The sequence below is a fragment of the Nothobranchius furzeri genome, chromosome 3, assembly GCF_043380555.1.
Source record: "Nothobranchius furzeri strain GRZ-AD chromosome 3, NfurGRZ-RIMD1, whole genome shotgun sequence".
In the NCBI taxonomy this organism is placed as follows: Eukaryota; Metazoa; Chordata; class Actinopteri; order Cyprinodontiformes; family Nothobranchiidae; genus Nothobranchius; species Nothobranchius furzeri.
In genome coordinates this window covers 47,215,888-47,234,863 of record NC_091743.1, presented here as the reverse complement: position 1 = coordinate 47,234,863, position 18,976 = coordinate 47,215,888, and the positions used below count along the sequence as shown (strand labels likewise).

The 18,976-nt window shown below is 40.2% G+C and overlaps 1 protein-coding gene across 3 annotated transcripts in view; it reads right to left on the bottom strand.

Moving 5' to 3' along the window:
• rad18 (RAD18 E3 ubiquitin protein ligase) overlaps positions 1-18,976 on the bottom strand; it is a 54,818-nt gene that overhangs the window by 20,154 nt on the left and 15,688 nt on the right. For all 3 annotated transcript variants that reach the window (XM_070549243.1, XM_015959824.3, XM_015959823.3), the window contains exons 6-11: positions 17,784-17,883; positions 16,508-16,701; positions 11,516-11,586; positions 11,315-11,375; positions 5,173-5,304; positions 4,309-4,402 (exon numbers count right to left, since the gene is read on the bottom strand). In XM_070549243.1, coding sequence (XP_070405344.1) covers positions 4,309-4,402; positions 5,173-5,304; positions 11,315-11,375; positions 11,516-11,586; positions 16,508-16,701; positions 17,784-17,883 — 652 coding nt within the window. The remainder of the gene's footprint in view (positions 1-4,308; positions 4,403-5,172; positions 5,305-11,314; positions 11,376-11,515; positions 11,587-16,507; positions 16,702-17,783; positions 17,884-18,976) is intronic.

Below are 18,976 nucleotides of genomic sequence, written 5' to 3'. Positions count from 1 at the left end.
AAGTTACAGTAGTGTGTGTGTGTGTACTTGTCTTTATATGCTTACGTGGACTACCATTGGGTATGGATTAGGCATAGTGGGGTCACTAATATGAATGAAAGTCAATGGCAGTCCACACAAGCATATAAATACAAGTAGGTGTGTGTGTGTGTGTGTGTGTGTGTGTGTGTGTGTGTGTGTGTGTGTGTGTGTGTGTGTGTGTGTGTGTGTGTGTGTGTGTGTGATTTATATACGTCAATACAGATGTGAAATCAATGCAGGTAAACAACTGCGATAATGGTAAAATGGTGATTCTTTCTCAGACTATAACTGTACCAACACTTCCAATCGCTGCAACCCAACTGCAGAGAGAAGTCTGGTTTGTCTGAGACAAAGATCACAGCTGCTACAACCTGTGATGTGATAATAGAAAAATGGTTCCTAATTACCTTTTAAAGCCAGAATAATGAGAAAAAAAGGTAGAATGCAACAAATGATCATCCCTTCATTTGCTAAACTCTTCTGTAATGCCCCAGATGAAAGGGTGAGAGATGAAGACGAAGCCTGTAGGGGGTTCTGTGTACCGTTGCTTTAAATCGGTGTTTGTAAGACGATAATTAAAAGGTGTGATCAGAGCAGTCAGAACATCAGAGGAAATGTTTAAATGGCCGATCTGACTGATGCAGCACTTGGCTGAAAGCACAGACAAGTGCAAATCAATATAACCTTTAATAGTAAGATTATTTATCTTTTATTTCAGGCTTAATTTACCTTTAATTTTGCAATCATACTCAGGGGCAAAACCGAGCTAAGACAGAATAATTACATGGCTTCCCTCTGAGCCTGCATGGGAAAAATAATGATAATTACAGATGATGTAATATTTTAATTCAGAAGCTGTCAGGCTTCTTCAACACGACCAGTTTTTCAATTTGAAACTGTTATTTTTACCTTTAATTAAATATGCATAAAAATATCTGAACAAGAATGGATAAAGAAACCACACTTTGACTTTAATGTGGAACGTTCCAGAGTGAAAATCTGACGAGGTTCTGCTGCAGGCGAGGTAATGATAATCTGAATTAACTTTGAGGGGGAAAATAAATGACATGAACTTGTGTGGCTTTCTTTAGAGCTCACTTTATAGTCCAGCATCAACATTGAGTGTTTATTTTTGTGATCTTTATTCAGACATTGAGGTTGTTTAAAACATTAATTGGATCATTTATATGCTTAACCTGAAGCTTGTAAATACAATATGAGCGCCTTGATGGCCGCCCTCGTGGTCTGCCTGTATCTGCTTTTGTTCTACGTGCTTGTGTGTGTGGACAGGTTGTGCTGCGGGGACACATTTCTGTGCTTCAGGACGTTGGGGCGATGACGATAAAGTTGATTCTGATACAAGATGAATGACACCAATGCTGCTAGTAGGGCTGCAACAACGAATCGATACATTCGATGAAAATCGATTACTAAAAGCGTTGGCAACGAATTGCATCATCGATTCGTTGTGTTGCACAACTCTTCCAAAAGCGCCCCCCCTTCCCGCCTGCCGTTGCGCGCAGACAGATCAGCGCGAGGGAGAGCCGGCAGTTGTTTGGAAGAGGAACATGGCAGAAGCAGCGAGAGTCAAAAAAGTAAAAGCTTTTTAAGTTTGGGAGCATTTTCAGTTAAATCAGGCGAAGACATGCGTTACCTGCAACGTTTAGGTCAGACTTAGCATGGCACGGGATGATGCAGCGTCTTAAACGCAAGCATGTCGGGATCATCAGCGAGGAAGGAGAGAACTCTGTGTCCGGGTAAATTAAAAACTTTTCAAAAGTGATTCATCCAAGTCCCGGATTATTACACAGGCTAGACATGCCCTAAACTCGTAAAAAAAGAGTCTAAAGTCGTGAGCGCGACGCTTATTAGATGAGCGGGGGACTCGCGCTGCTGCGAACCGGTTCCGCCCAAGGCCGGATTAACTGGGCAATTGCCCAGGGCCCACGAACTCTAAAGGGCCCAGGGCACGAGCAAAATACTGTATCTATAATTTCCCGCTTTATGAGGACTATGGTGACCGTACGTTCCGTTTTCCCCGGACGTGTCCACTTTTCACTCTCTGTCCGGGCGTCCGGACTGCGGGTTCTTGTATTGATGAAAATGTCCGGCTTTTCATCCAGGAGCAGGGATCGAATTATGGGGGAGCTGTATATCCTACACATCCAGGGGAACCGGAAAAAAGTTTTCTATATTATATCATTTTTGGACTCTTTTGAGCAGAGAGCGGCACAGCGTGTTGTTGCGCAGCGATCCAGGCAGCTGCTTCCAGCGCACGGTCCATTCTCAAAGTGGCGCAACCAAAAAACTATAATTAGCACACGATCGTTCATGTCTGCACATGTTCTCTATTTTCTGTCTTATTTGTGCCTGCAGCGCTCTGCTACTGCGGAGCTCATCACCTGTGCTGTGGTGATTTCACCTCACTGACGCAGCATCGAAAACGCGCTCTGCGCTTTGCGGTCAGGAGATCCCTTTGATCTACTCAGAAGTAACTGATGAGGTGAAAAAGTAAGAATCCAGGCAGCAGTTTTTCTGGAGAATTAAGAGGAGATGCAGGAAGATGAGAGACAGACAGGACAGGAAAATAGTTAAATAAAAACAAGAAAACAAAACAAAGTGTTGAAAAGTAAAATGGAGGTAGATTTATCTCCACTACACATTTTTACCTGTATAAAACAATAAGTTACACACATGTAATATTTATAAATTTGATACTATTCAGGTCACCTTCAAAACTCAGTCACACACCCAGGGCCGTTTCAAGACATTTTGGGGGCCAAGGCTAAATGCCCCCCCCCCCCCCCCCCCCCCCCCCCCCCAATAACTGGGCTCCCCAGAAGCCTCTGTGTAATTCATACCCTCTCCAGGAGTGTTAGTTATACAGTGTTTATAAAAGCCCCTCAGACATTACTGACATGTTCTAATATTATCAGATGAAAAACTAAATTATCAGACATGCTGTCTCATCTGCTTCTTTTCTAAACTTGCAAAAAGTAACAAAACCATTTGAAAGCCACCATTTGTGGATTCTCTGAAAGTTTCCATGGAGTGTGTGACAACTTATTTTTTCAGTCATTTTTGGAAATAGTGATCAATTTTGATTAATTCACAGCCTATGTTTAATTACATTTAAAAATTTGTTGTTTGACATCCCCAGTTATAATAAATGTCTACAGATGAGATCAAACAAAACTGATGAGAATTGCCCTTAAGCTGTTCAATTGGACCAAGCATTTTAGGTCACAGATAGATGTAGCTTAGGGTCTCTGTCTATACACCTTATAAGACAATTTAGGTGATGGCATGTTGTTTTTCTGCTATTGAACTGTTTTCTAATAATGTTGCGTTAAATAAAGTGAAGGAAGGAGAAAAATAACGTTTCCCTAGCAGTTTCTAAAAATTTCCCCATGTAATCCGATTAATCGATTAATCGTGTCGAGACCCCATCCGATTCATCGATTATCCAAATAATCGTTTGTTGCAGCCCTAGCTGCTAGTTAGTTCAATAGGTTGTTTTTGGCCCTTAACCAGAATATTTTTTAAATGGTTGGACCACTGAAAACACACTTTTTGAATGATTATTTCTGACTATAATCTGCTGCATTAGCTTCTGATAGAAAATAGACGATGAAACTCTAGGATTAGACAATCCTGACAGATCTTCGTCACGCTGTCACTTAACGTTCATGCACTCACCCATCCTGACTCACAACGGGGAAGGCTGTTATTGGTTTGGCGTCTGGAAATTAGCAGCGGACGTCTTGGCTAGTTTAAGCTAACATTAGCATTAGCCTCTCCACCACATGGCAGAAGCTCCTCCAGGCTTGTGGAGATAAAACATCAACGTTGCAAGTCAGTGGTAGAGTCTTGTTGCGGTTATCCAATCCGGGGCGAGATGTTCAAATATCAGGTAATAAGCCTCCAAAATCTGCCGCCTGAAGCTCAGCTGTGATTCGGGCAGCTTTTATGTCCGGGACGGTGCACCAGTGTATGTGGCTATCACGCTCCTCCTTTTCCAGAATTTATTGAACTTTAATCTCGACGACAACCTCCAAAGATCAACACTGGTGGTTTTACTTGTGTTAATATAAAAACAGGGGTCAGAACACCAGACTGCTTTGATTCAACAAGACAGAAAAGAAAATGAGCGTGATTGGTGATTGGAAGGAAACTAAACCATCAGTAATTGCACTCCCGCCTATAATTAAAGAAATAACTGTGTGACTTCACATTAGCATGCAGCCAGTTGTTAATCAGTAGGGCTCTAAACAGGTTTGATCTTACCTGCTGATGGACACGTCGCTTAATGCAGGGCTGGATGACAAATCGACACTCCTTGGAGACTGATCTCCACCTGGGGAGCTCTTTGTTTCTGCAACTAGAGCAGAAGAAAAAACAAATGAGCAGACACGTTCTGGGCCGAAGAGGGCAGCTTTTCAAAGGTTATGGGCTAAAACAAAAAGCTCATTACAGAATAATGACAACAATACGACGCCACAAGACAAAAACACCGGACTTTGTACAGTTTAATGGAGTAAAGGTGCAGAGAAGCCCAGATCAGATGCCTTTCATGCCAAAGTTTTAAAACTACGACTTTATGATCGTTTGAGGAGTGATCATGTCTTGGCCAGATTCACTTCTTTTATTTTTTTTAACTTTGCAACCTGTTAGAAATGTGTGGCCCTTTGTTCAGCTGCACTAAGAGCTTTAATCTGCATGTTGCTGAACTTGTCCAACAGACTTGTTGATCTACAAAAGAAATAAGAATAAGCCACGTAACGTTTGGTCCTGGGGCAGCAGTAGCTCAACAGGTTGAGCGGGTTTGTCCAGTAATCGGAAGGTTGCAGGTTCGATCCCGGCTACGGACAGAGAATTCTGCTGTTGTGTCCTTGGGCAAGACACTTAACCCACCTTGCCTGCTGGTGGTGGTTAGAGGGACCGGTGGCGCCTGTGCTCGGCAGCCTCGCCTGTGGCAGTGTGCCCCAGGGCAGCTGTGGCTACATCGTAGCTCATCACCATCAGTGTGTGAATGGATGAATGATACACTGTAGTGTAAAGCACTTTGGAGTCCTTACTCTGAGAGGTGCTATGCGGGTCATTTATCATTGATTTATTTATCATTTATCAACGACGTTTAGATCAGTTTACCTGAAGAGTTTGATTCTTGAACGTCCTCTTTCTTCACCACAACTTCCTGTTTAGCACGAGGCTGTCTGGGGTTTCCTAGGCGACCTCTGACCTGTGCAATTAGCCGAGAGAAGTCGCTGCTGTGCTGCTTCCCTGTGGACAGAAAGCATCGCAGAACATGTTTGAGATTTAAACTACTTATTTAATCTTAATGTTATAAAAAGTTCTTGTTGACTCACTCAAATGGGGCATTATTGACAATCTCAAATCATTTGAAGAACAAACAAAAGCACAATTAAAAACATCAGAGGTTTTTATAAACCTGTACAAATGGAGAGTTCTGAATGAGGGCTCATATGTCAGACAGCTTCAACTACTGAATAAGATTACTATTGATTTCTCTGCATTTCAACCTTCAAAAGGTTAAAACGAAGGAAAATCTTAGTTTTCCATTTCAGTAAGATGAAATGGAAAACTATATTTAGCATTATAGACAGCTCCAAAGTTTGTCCAGAAAAAGAAAAAAGAAATTATCGAAAACCTGACTACTAGCATTAGTGCAATCACACTATCACCGCTAGTGGGTGACAGGTTAAAAAAAAGAGCACTGGTCTGTTTTGGTAGAAAATAAGAATAAATCCTGTATTTCTCCTGGACTGCACCTGTGCATCACACAGAGCCCGTTGCTGCTGCAGCCCAGGCATCTGTCATGGATGCCTCCACAACACTTTCCAGGTGAATTATTTAGGTCATGCTGTTTGCTGGAAGAGATCCTGGGGCATTCCTGTGACACACAGGAGAGGTTCTGTCTCACTGACTTGGACATTCAGAGCCCCCACCACCCTGGAGCATGTGATGGAGGCTGAGGATGCCGAGCAGCTGTCCTCATGAGTGAAACCACTTTTACTTTATTTTAGTTAGGATAACATCCCGAATCTTCACCAAAGCCTGCGTTTATTCTTTATTTGGGTCCCTCTTTGAGCTGCTGTAGTTCACATAAAACGTTCACTTCTCTAGCTGAGGTTTAGAGGTTCACCAGCTTTGCACACAACAAGCTTTCTCTTTCATGTCAGACTGCGTGGCAGCTACATTAAAAAAGAGAGGTTCAGCTGTCTGAACTACTTATGAGTGGAATCGTATCGTCATGCATGAGCGGTATCTTTCTCTCTCTCCGATCGTCCGCTGTGTCTCTTTAGAGCTTCCATCAACACGACCACTCCTGATGTGATGAGGCGGACGTCTGAAGGACAACTGCTGAGTGACCTTGACTAGGTCCCGACTCCATTAGGAGTTAGCTTAGCAGGGATGATCAAGTGGTGACCGTTGGCTCTGACCGGCTACTAAACATCATTATCAAGAAATACTGACTTCATCAGAGATGCTTTTTGTCTCAGACTAAAAAAAGCATTTCAGTGGAAATGAAACTAAGTGACAGGAAAAATGAACGAGATGCACAAACACACAAGCACCGGAGCATCCTTAATATAATTTAACTGTTTCTGTCACACATTTGCAGGTTTTCCAGATTTGGAAAAAGTAGAATTACATGGAAAATTACAGTTCGATCAGGAATTGTGTGACTCTGTAGCCGTACATCGTAAACAGTGGCGGTTCTACCATTAGGCATAGGTCGGCGGCAGCCTGGTGCCCCCAACATAAGGGGGCACCCTCGCCCTGACCACTGGCACCGCTCTGTTAATCTCACAATGGACTATTCCTTAAAGACGCAGATGAACAAACAGGAAGTGAATGGTAGTCATTCCACTTCAATCCAGATGGTGGCAGTAATGCACCAAATTGTTGTTTGCCAAGTGCCATAAGACCACAAATAAGAAGAAGAAGAAGAGAGGCGGGAGCGTTCGTAACAAACCCGAAGCAGTAGTCAAAGCATTAAGCATGAAATGGAGTTCTCCTAGTGGCTCCAATAAGAGAAAGAAGCAGCTTGCTTTAAAAAAGATTTTATCTTCACTTCTCAAAAGTGATGTCGTCTTTTAATGCAAACATTTTTTTAATTAGTTTAGTTTATTTCAAACTAAGAAAACATACATAATTTTTTAAAAAGTACCACAAACAGAAAAAAATACATATCATCCCTTCTGTGTTTGAAAAGGAGTAGGCTGAAGTGGAAACTTATATGTCCCTACCCCTTTATACAAGTAATTTTTACTTGTTTACTAAATCTAACACAAAACCTATATTAAAACAAACAAAATGGTACAAGTCACCAAAAAAAACCACCAAATTATATGGAAAAAACGAAAAAAGAAAAAAAAAACATCTTTTTACAATTGATACAATTTACTTTTCCTTGGAATAAAGGACACCCACATAAATCATCTATTTTCTACTATATACTTGTTCAGAATATGTTTTTTATAATTCATTTTAAACACATTTATATTTGTACTTACTTTGATTTCTTCTTCTAAATTGTTCCATAATTTAACCCCTATTATTGTGATACACATCTGTTTTAATGTTGTTCTAAACTTATGGATCTTTAAGTTTAGTGTCCCTCTCAGGTCCTTCTCTCTCTGTGAACAGTTTCTGTATTTTATCAGGCATTAATTTATTTCTTACTTTATACATTATTTGTGCTGTTTTGTATTTAACCAAGTCCTGGAACTTCATTGTCCGTGTTTTAATAAAAAGTTCATTTGTGTGATCCAAATATCGTGCATTTGTTATTAACCTGATAGCCCTTTTCTGCATTGTCGTTATTGTTTGTAAATTACTTTTGTACGTGTTTCCCCAGACCTCTACACAATAGCTCAAATATGGCAGTAGCATCATATTGTATAACATATAGAGTGCTTTCTGATTAAAAATATACTTAGCTTTCCCCAATATAGCAATGCCCCGTGCAAGCTTCCCCCTAACATATTTGATGTGTGGCTTCCAACAGATCCTGCTGTCTATGACCACCCGAAGAAATTTTATTTCATATACTCTCTCAATTTTGACATGATTAATTGCTATATCTAATTCATTGTATCTTCTTTCATCACCAAACAACATAAATTTTGTTTTCTCTAAATTTAGTGACAGTTTATTTACATCAAACCACTTTTTTATTTATTTATTTCCTGTGTGACCACATCCAGGACCTGTTGCAATTCCACACCCGAGCAAAACACATTTGTGTCATCTGCAAACAATACAAACTTCAATACTTGTGAAACCCTACAAATGTCATTTATGTACATTATGAATAGTTTAGGTCCTAAGACTGATCCTTGAGGTACCCCACATTGTATCTCTCTTAGTCCTGATTTATGTTGATTTATTTGCACATATTGTTGTCTATTTGATAAATAACTTTTTATCCAGTCTAAAACTATACCCCTGAAACCATATTTTTCCATTTTTCTCATCAATACGTCATGGTTTACTGTATCGAAAGCTTTATTCAGATCTAAAAACAACCCTATTGCATGCTTCTTTTTGTCAATGCATTCTGTTATTTCCTCATTAAGATCAATCAGTGCCTGGACTGTTGACCTATTTTTCCTGAAGCCATACTGGCATTCCGTCAGCAACTCATATTGATCAACGAAATTATCGAATCTTTTAACAAACAGCTTTTCTAATATTTTGGAAAATTGCGATAGTATTGACACAGGTCTATAATTTGTAAATTGATGCTCATCTCCTGTCTTGTAAATAGGAATTAATCTCACAATGGACTATTCCTTAAAGACGCAGATGAACAAACAGGAAGTGATTGGTAGTCATTCCACTTCAATCCAGATGGTGGCAGTAATGCACCAAATTGTTGTTTGCCAAGTGCCATAAGACCACAAATAAGAAGAAGAAGAGAGGCGGGAGCGTTCGTAACAAACCCGAAGCAGTAGTCAAAGCATTAAGCATGAAATGGAGTTCTCCTAGTGGCTCCAATTAGAGAAAGAAGCAGCTTGCTTTAAAAAAGATTTTATCTTCACTTCTCAAAAGTGATGTCGTCTTTTAATGCAAACATCAAAAGAAAGCAGAAAGGAAAGACAATAGAAGATGTTTAAAGGGAGGAAAACATAGACCAAAATGGAAAATAGAAGAAAAATAACAGAAAGGCAAAAAGCACAGGAGCACTGACAGGAAGAAGAAAGCAGAGCAAATACTGAAGGCACTCAAAGGGAGAGAAAGACAGGAAAAAAGAGGAGGACTAATAAAAAGGGGAAATAACTCATGTCAGAAGAGGGTAGAGTTTCGCAAATCCAGTTAAAGGTAAGATTGTCGAAAATTTAGTGTAAGGGGCCCCATGTCTGTGTTCGCCTTGGGCCCCCAAATTGCTAAATCCGCCACTAATCGTAAGACAACATTAGCATAAAACATCAACAGCACTGAGGCTTTGGTGATGCAGGTAAAGAAAACCTGGACCTCCACAGAGCTGAGTCAAAACATTCAAGGTTTAAAAGGAGCATTCATTTAGTCATCCAGTCGTCCAGCGTGCATGTAGCTGCTCTCTCAATAAAAGACCAGGTCCCAGTAAGACGAGGTTACTGCAACCTGGTGGACTCGGTGTTTGCATGTGGCATTCCCATGTGTTCAGTCACCACTCCCTATGCTGGCAGAGTGAGTCATCCACATCCTCCTCTGACAAATCAGGAGGTTATCATCACAGCGGAGCAGCTATTTATAGAACCCACCTCCAGTGAGTCACATCCATTTCTCAAACACTTATAGAGTTTCCTCCTCCTAGTGACTTCCATCAAGCTTTTTCTAGTCCAACAATGACTTCAATTGTGTCCTTCGATCCTCACGAGCAATGTCAGAAAGGTAGGGAAACAAGTCCCAGATTTTCTGAGCGACGGACGAATGTTTAGGCAGTAAACTAAAGTTGTGGTTTTGTGGAGAAAAGGAAAGGGAAAAACTAAGACGGTAGGTTGTAGTACTGTGAAATTGTGAAAACAGCTTTTGAAAAGCAACAGTAGCACACATTCAAACGAGTACTTCCCATCATTTCTGTCAGGTTCTCTGGCTGAACAAGCTGCCTGCAGGAAGAAAACATATATGCATCGATCCGACACAAAAACTCTCGCCTTATGGAAGTTTGACAGCCAAAACATGTATAGAAATAATAAATGTCTTCTTCATACATTCTCCTGCAATGCCCTGGTCCTGTAGAATGAGCCCTGTCATTTTTACTGTGATTGCCCGTTTTTCTGTAAAATCACAGAAAAACCTGGGTTCGATTCTGGATGTGAACATAGTTCATTTAGAGTTTCTTTTTTACATTAATGGCATATGTTTTTTTACAGTAAATGCCCAAATTTTTATTTGCGACTCACCGAACGGCACTGAATTCACAGATAAAAAAGATGTGGGTTCAACTTTCATTTTGGAACAATTTTTCAAGCAAAGGAAGGGAATGATCTGAGCATGCAGGAGGACTGACCCATCATAAACTTTTGTCGGCTGTGCTGAAGAGAAAGGTACAGAACCAAATTATTTAATTAATTAGCTGCGCGTTCTCCTGTCCTCCGGGCCACACACACACACACACACACACACACACACACACACACACACAAGGGACTGTCTCACTGTTATTTTCGTTAAGGAGTGTGCACGTACAGCATGCGCGCCTCGTGCACGAGCTTTTGGCCTGAGGGGGCAATCGCGAGCATAAAAATTCAAAACTCCGTGAAGTCCCTTTAACAAACGGGGCTAAGCTGATTTACTACCCAAGCTCTTTGTCTTTGTAACACTGACACATTTATACATCAGAGTGTGTCACGAAGACACAAAAGCAACAACTTATGAAAACATAGATTAGCTTGACAGGCTTTCTGTGCCTGAGAGGCAGGTGGCAGCTCACGCTGAGTGGGGCTCTTCAGCGCCAACATCTTTGGTTATTCTAAATAATAAACAAATCTAATCATTTCAGAAGGCCGTGCTTATTAGAAACAGCGATTCGCCACAGGCTGAAGGGTTTGGTGTAATACCCTCCACATGTTGTAGCTCACAGGCTGCTGGGTGCAAACAGTGGTTCTTTTGGTTCTGTGACTGCAGGCCCCAGAAAGGTGAGGGTTGAACGCTCGACAGCTGGTAATGGAAAGGATTTAACAGCTTTACAGGTGAACTCTTGTTCAAACACCCTATCTGGGGCTATAAACGGTGATCAACACACTCAAGCATCTAAAAAGGAGGAAAACAAAACACTTACTATAATTTGAATTCATCTCATCAATCTCCTCCTCTGACTGGTTCTTTGAGAAAACCAAGACCTGCAGGAGAATACATTAAACACATCTTGTCACAAAAAGGTTGGAAAGAAGAAAATAAAGAACAAACAAAACTCATAAATTCACCGTTTCTTTTGACTTTGCATTTAAACGTTATAATTCACTGACAAATCAGCACATACAGGTTTTGTTTTCCCGTGCAGCCGATTTATCTTCTTCTCACTGGCCTCCACCTCTTTAGCGATCTCTTCAGCTGTTAAAAACAAAACGTTTACGTTGTTCACTTTGTAAATGAATTGTTGAAAGGTTTGAATTCACGACAGATGTGCAGAAACTGAAGAACTAAACAAACATAAGCAGTGACTGGATGTTCCTTTGGGTTAATACACTCAGATGTTTATGAGGATGCATAAACGTGTTAAGCGGTGTGAAGACACGTGGTTACTAAGGGTGGGACAAAATACCGACCCGACATTTCAACTCATGAACGAGTCTCAGTACGCTCTTCCCCTGCACTGATTTTTTTTTAACCACTACCAGAGAAGTCCAGCAGAGGCGCCCCTCATGACGACAGTAAATCTAGCTGAAAACATTAGGCAAAGAAGAACACAAGGCACAAGATGGAGGAGTTGAGAAGCGGGGAAAGACAATAATTAAAAGAAGCACCAGCAAGCTTCAAGTCAAAAGTTAGTAGTGTAGGTGGAACAAAGCTAGATGAAGACAAGAACTGCCTCACAACACGCGCAGCCGCCTCCTTCACCACCGTCTGGAGCTAACAGAAAAGGTGGTTTTCTGTTAGCTCGCACGCGCCCCCGGCACTGTTTTTTTCCAGGCAAAGTTCCTTTTTATTTCTATTGATGCTATGTTGATGACTCATGCCATCTCTGTGTACATCTGTAAGACCCTTTGCTTGTACAGCACTGTTAAGATTTTGCTTTGTGATGCACATCCCTGAACCCAGAGCCCCGAGCCACGGACATTACACTGACATGACAATTGCTGCCATGTATGAAGAGACCAGGACTAAAGGAGAGAACTCATCGCTGTCTGTGCAAAGACGCATTTGGTTTTTATGTAAAAACAGATCAACATTGTTGGGTTTCTTTACTGCTGAATCATCTGCCCGCAACGTATTATTTTTACACACTTAACCACAACATTCTTTTCACTGAAAGTAATATTATTTTCTTTTCGTTTCACTAAAATTGTGTAATGATAATAGAGGGTAAACTGGGTTAAGTAAATTGCTTGAAAAGATATTTATATTATTACCACTACTTGCGACCAATAGCTGTGATACTCTATTTAACTAGAATATCACCTGCTTGGTCTTACTGTTTTAGTCAGAAGATTCTAAGATTCTTTAATTCATTAAGGGATTGTACACACTTCGCTTTGATTCAAGAAACAGTCAGGTTTATAAACAAAGTAAGAATTTATTTACAAACACTTAAGACTTGACAAATTGTTTAAACTACTATTTACTGTGAGTGGATGCAAACTAATGGATAGTCTGGAACCTATGTGTGAATATAATGTATTCAGCATCTCCGCTCTCAGAGCTGAGTTCTAGATATAAAAGAATTTGGTTTGCGTTAAGCTATAAGTTATTATCAAAACCACATGCAGACGCTATCTCGCTGTGCTCTACCTCACCTGTTTGGAGACCCCGTTTGGATCTAAAATCTCCAGGAGCCAACGGCCCAACTGCACCTGGTTCGTAGAGAAACCTCGATGCGACCAAATCAGTCCTCAGATGTCTCTCCGGGTCACAACGATAGATGAATGAAACCAAGCGTCTTAAAAATAACTCTGAAGGAGTTTTGAGTCAGCTTTGTTCTGCAGGAAAACTATCTTGTTGTTCTCAGCTTCGCAGGTGCGAAAAAGGTTTAAGGTTTTGACAACGTGTCAAAATCCTTGGTTAAAGAAGTCTGCTAAAGATGGCCGGTCTAAAGCTTGCTCTCGAACTCTCGAACAGTTGAGCTGTTCGAACAGTTTTGTCTGAAGTTGAACTCGGGGAAAAACCAGAGTAAAACTAGTTTTAACGGATTGATGTTATCTTGAATAGCCAACCAGAAGTTGGCACGTTGAGGATGTTACCAAGCATCTCAGAACACACCCTCTTCGATACAGAGGTTGTGAATCTAGGTAAAAGGTTACTTATGTGTCATGCATTAACTTAACTTTACTTGTGAGTGCAAATGTTATGCCCTCATCAAGTAAACATACTAGTCATATGTCATTAAACACAAATCGATAAAACATTTCATTATTTATAATTAGCAATAACAAAAGTTCATTCAATGATTATTTTTAATGATAAAATCTTCTTTTCTTCTTCCATCTGGGAATAAAGGAGTTTATTTCTCTGTGAGGGACCTTGGAGGAGAAAATGTTTATTGTTTATCATTTATTATCTCTGCAGTCCAGCTAGTGTGAGGAAGTAGGCTCTGATTAAAGGGACTGCATGCAGACTTCGAGTCTCCTGTTAGGGGAAAGATTGTAGGAAGTGTCATAGCCAGGGTAAGTTCACCTGGCTGTGCATTTGACCTGTGGGATCACAAAATCAGGCCATTCATGACGTTACAATTGTGTCCCTGTAAGGCATTTACTTTTGTACACATGGGCCGTGTTATAAGAGTGTAACTTTAAGGCACTTAAACTTGGTCTTACATTGATTTAGCAGAGTTAGCTGTTTAAATGCAGCTGATTGTTAACTGTCTTAAAATCCGAAGTGTGTGTTGCCAGGGAATGCCTTGGGATTCCCCAGGATGAGCTGGCCCAAGTGGCTGGGGAGAGGGAAGTCTGGGCCTCTCGACTTAAGCCTGATTTATACTTCTCTGCGTCGATGCGGAGACACGCAATGCCATTATGTGTCGGAGCAAGGGCTCTCCGACATGCTCACAGAGGGTGACGGAGACATGCCCATAATTTTAAACATCCGTAGAAAGTGACAGAGAACGCAAGCTTGTGATTGCTCAGGATGCCGTTTCCTGTATATTCGTCACCACCACCACTGTAGCTCCGTTAAAAAGTAAACAGATATTTAGCTGCAGACCCAGAACAGATTGATGAACGCATCACAGAAAAAGTCCAAAAATAATAACATTTATTCACCCGTGAATGAACGAGTACAAAATACGGAGCCAACGTGGACGGAAACAACGGGAAATGTGGGTTTGAAGGTGGCGACCGCATGAAGAGGTGGAGGAGAATGAATTGTCCGTGTAACAAAGTCTCTGAAACATATAAACACATTAGTAAATACCAGGTAAATATGCAATCAGGGGCATGATACATGAGTGTTATGGTGGCAGGATACCACAGAACAGCGCTACGACCTCTGTTGTCCTGGCGGGGAATTGCTTTGCAACACTCTGCTGCCTGAACTGAAGTTCTAATGTGAAAACCTTTCTGACAGTCAGTGTGCGTCTCTCCATTGCGGAGATCACGGAGAAGTATAAACCAGGCTTTAGGCTGCTGCTCCTGTGACCCGACTGCGGATAAGCGGAAGAAAAGGGATGTATATGTATATACATAGATATATATATATAAATATGCACACACATATATATATATATATATATATATATATATATATATATATATATATACACACACACACACATTAGGGATGTGAATCTCAGAGCAACTCACGATTTGATTCAATTCCGATTCACTGGGTGTCGATTCGATTCAGAATCGATTCTCGATTTAAATCAACTCACAATCAATGTTAACAAAGAGTGTCAGTTCTAGGATGTACAAGTTAGTTAAAGTAATGGGACATTTTTATTTAACTTTAAACTGGTCATGCTCAAAAAAATGCAAATGAACAAGGTAAACTAAAGTGATTCTAAAACTGTAAACAGAAACAATCTTTTGACTAAAAGGCAACATTTATTGTTGCTTACCTCGTAAAATACAACAAATCTTTAGTTACCTAACAGTAGCTTTGAAAGTAATACGGTCAAATACTTTTCAAGTATGTGTGGAAACAAGTTTAACATTTGAGTCCTCAACCTGTTTAAAAAAAAGTGCCTCCGATTTCTTACAAAGGAAAATGTGTTCCCTCATTTATCAATAACTTAAAATAAATACATGAGTAATCCTGAGCCCTCACTTATCAACTTAGAAAATAAATATGAGAGTATCTCAAATTAATGAGTATGGAAAAAATTACATTCATGTGCCCTCTTATCAGAAGATTAAAAAAAAATCATCTCAATTTATGGGGCCGCAAAAGTAAACGGAGTACCAACTTTCCTAACAAAGATAAAAAAACAGACTAAAAGGCATCTCAAACCTGTAACATGCCAAACATTTGAGTTCTTGGGATCGATTCTGAACCTTTGTGAATCGATTCTGAATCTTTATTAATAAGAATCCTGATTCAGACTTGAATCGATTTTTTTCAGCACCTCTAATACACACATATATATACATATATATGTATATATATACACTCATACACACACACACACACACACACACACACACACACACACACACACACACACAAGGCTAAATTGTGCAATATATCATCTATAGCAAAATTGTTATGTTATTATATCGTGAGGTATGCTGAGGTTTCCAGCTCTAATGGTTACATGTCTGCTTGTTTATTTTTAATAATGTGTATTTTTGATGTCTAAAGGTATGTAAAGGAGAGCTGGGCCACCCTTGACATTTTTATTCTACTTTCAATAATCTGTAGTGCTCTGAAATAGTTGAAACCAGCCTGGATCAATTATTTTCCAGACTTTTTAAAAGCCTTTTACAGCTTTTGTTTGGGCTACTTTTTGTTTCAGTTTCAGAAGAAATTTCCTTTTTATGTTTGATCACATGTGAACAAAGTGATTCTTAAAAGGATATAAACAAAAATCGCTCCATATCCATAAATGTCTGACACTTAGATCAGCTGACCGGGAGAGTTTAGAAAACATTCTGCTTTTAATCTCAGATTTCTTACAGCCATTTACAGAGCAGCGCCACAAATGTCTATTTAATGTGCAGTTAAGGCCGTCTCTGAACCACGCTGATGAGGGCTAGCGGCTCTAATTGGTGTCATTTGGGCGAAGAAGCCAAACACTAGACTTTTACATCATATGGACCACATCTATACAAGGAGTCCTTGCTTGCTTGTATTTAAAGTTACGAACAGATTATTTTACCAGATTTAGGGTTGAGAGAGTCACACTGTGAGTTGTACAAGAGGACAAAGTCCCGGTGTCTTTTGATCAGCTGGTCCCGAGACCCCTGCACGGACAGATGGTTCTCCTTCAACCGCCTCTTCAGTTCCTGAATGGACAGAAGATTGTACACCAGCTTCGCCATCGGACGCCTGGTTTTGATACGAGAGCTGAAACTGAGATCAGAGCTTTGTTTTACTTAATGCAAACAAACACCATAAACAAAGGATAATGAATGATGTCAATCGCATTCCCCGCTCCACATCAGATTATTAAAACACGCTCAGATTAAGTGCTTTCCATGTTTGGCTAAAGAGACAGAAATTCACTGCAGCATGCATCAAGCACACAAATTCAAATGTTCACATGTTTGCTGCTAAAACCAGACAGACGACGTTCATCAGTGGAAGGTTTCAGATCAGCGTCTCTAAACACCACAGCAACACTAAACACTGAAGGGAAAATGTCACCATTTTCACATGGACCATGATTCTAACCTTTAAAGCCATTAATGAGGAAAGAAACATGCTTGTTAAAACTCATCAATACATGTTTAGAATGAGTACCAACTTTTGAAATGGTTCCAAGTTACAACGGTTTCTAAATCAAAACTGACTCGTTATCAGAAAACTTTGCGCCTTTAGCGATATCTTGTGCTTAATCACAGCTTTAAAGAGTCGATGTGTAGTTTTTACCACTAATCTCTGGAAATATCCATCGAAATGTTGTTGAAAATGATTTCAATGATTCCCAGTTGTTGAAAACTATTGGCGGCTTCATAACATATTCATATAAATGGGGTCTAAAATACATGAGAGCGGGTCTAAGTCTGTGGGCGACATCATATCAGACTCAAACTTTACTTCTACAGGAGCCTGTGAGGACAAAAATGCATTTACTGATTTGTAACAAGTGGTTACTAAACTTTTGCCATTCATAAACGTTTTTTACACATTTACCTCTTCACTCGTTGTCAGTGATGAAAGGGAATCTGATGTGCTTGTTATTTTGCTGGAGGTTGCGCCCCCAGGGATTTTTGACCCTAATGGCCATCTGTTGGTAAGGTCTTCCTCAAACACAAAAATAATGCTTACTCACAATGATCTAGGTGTGTACTGCCCCCAATCACGAGGGAAAATACACGCAGTCACTTTAACCCAAACTCCACAGACAAGTTGAATAAATAAACATTAATGTTATATCTCATCAAAGTTCTAGGTTCACTTAATTCATTTGGTTGCTTAAGTGTATGTTTTACCTCCTCAGGCTGTCCTTCTTCCCCTCACTGCTGAGACAGATGTCCAGATGTTTGTTGATGAAATGCTGTGCCACGCTTACAGAACAAACAGGGCACTCAACTGGAAAACAACAACAAAAAAAAGGATGAACATGAAGTCATTAGCATATTAATCTGCACCCCATGCTAATCATCCACTTTTAGTTCCAGGAGTCAAGACTCATTAGGGTGTCAGAGTGTACTCAATCAGATCCAGTTAACACACAAATCATATCCACCACAGGATCCTGATTTACCATTCACAGGAAATGATTAGCTGATCCTAGAACAGCATAAAAACACTCATCTAAATCTGGAAATACCTTCTGACCAACAGCCATCAATAAATCTGTCCTTTCATTAAAGAACATAATGTTTATTAACTACAATAACCGCATACAACTGATAGGAACCTAAAGTCATGACCAGACATCAGAGGCTTGTTTTGGTAAAATAATGCTACCTGAACAGAGACAATGTGTACTTTTACCGTTAATCTCTAGAAATAATCAGCAAAAGGTTGTTGAAAATCAATAAAATGATGTCCAGGTTTGAAAAATATTGGCAGTTTTGTGACATATAACCATAAAAATCAGGTCTAAAGTAAATTGTGCGCAGGACTAGCATCTTCGGGGGACGCCATATTAGACACCATGTTTCCTTCTGGCCTGATCGGGGTCCTGCGCCTGCTGATGACGTCACACTAGATGACTGGCTGGACGTACGACTTACGAAGTTACGTTACCACGTTCAAAAACATTTAGGCAGTAAGAAACACAAACTTAATAACAAAACTGCTAAATTCTTTCCAAAACATATGTGAAAGAACAGAACTGAAGAGATGCAACATACTTGGTGTTAATTACCCTAACCCTGAGCACATCCGGACACTACAGTTCCAGAAAACTACAATTGGCATTCCATTCTCTTGATGGAATTAACTAACCTAGTGAACTAGACCAAATTCTTGCTTTGCAAAGTTTGGTGTAGGAACGCTCCACTGGAACCTCTGCAGCCTCTAACAGCATTCTGGCTGGCCAATCACAGCTCTCTAGAGGGGTTTCAAACACATAAAGAGCTGTGATTGGTCCATAATGGTGGGCCAATCATAGTGCTCTATCTGCTAAGTGAACAAATCACAGAGCTTTATCCGCTTTGTGGGCCAATCAGGGCAC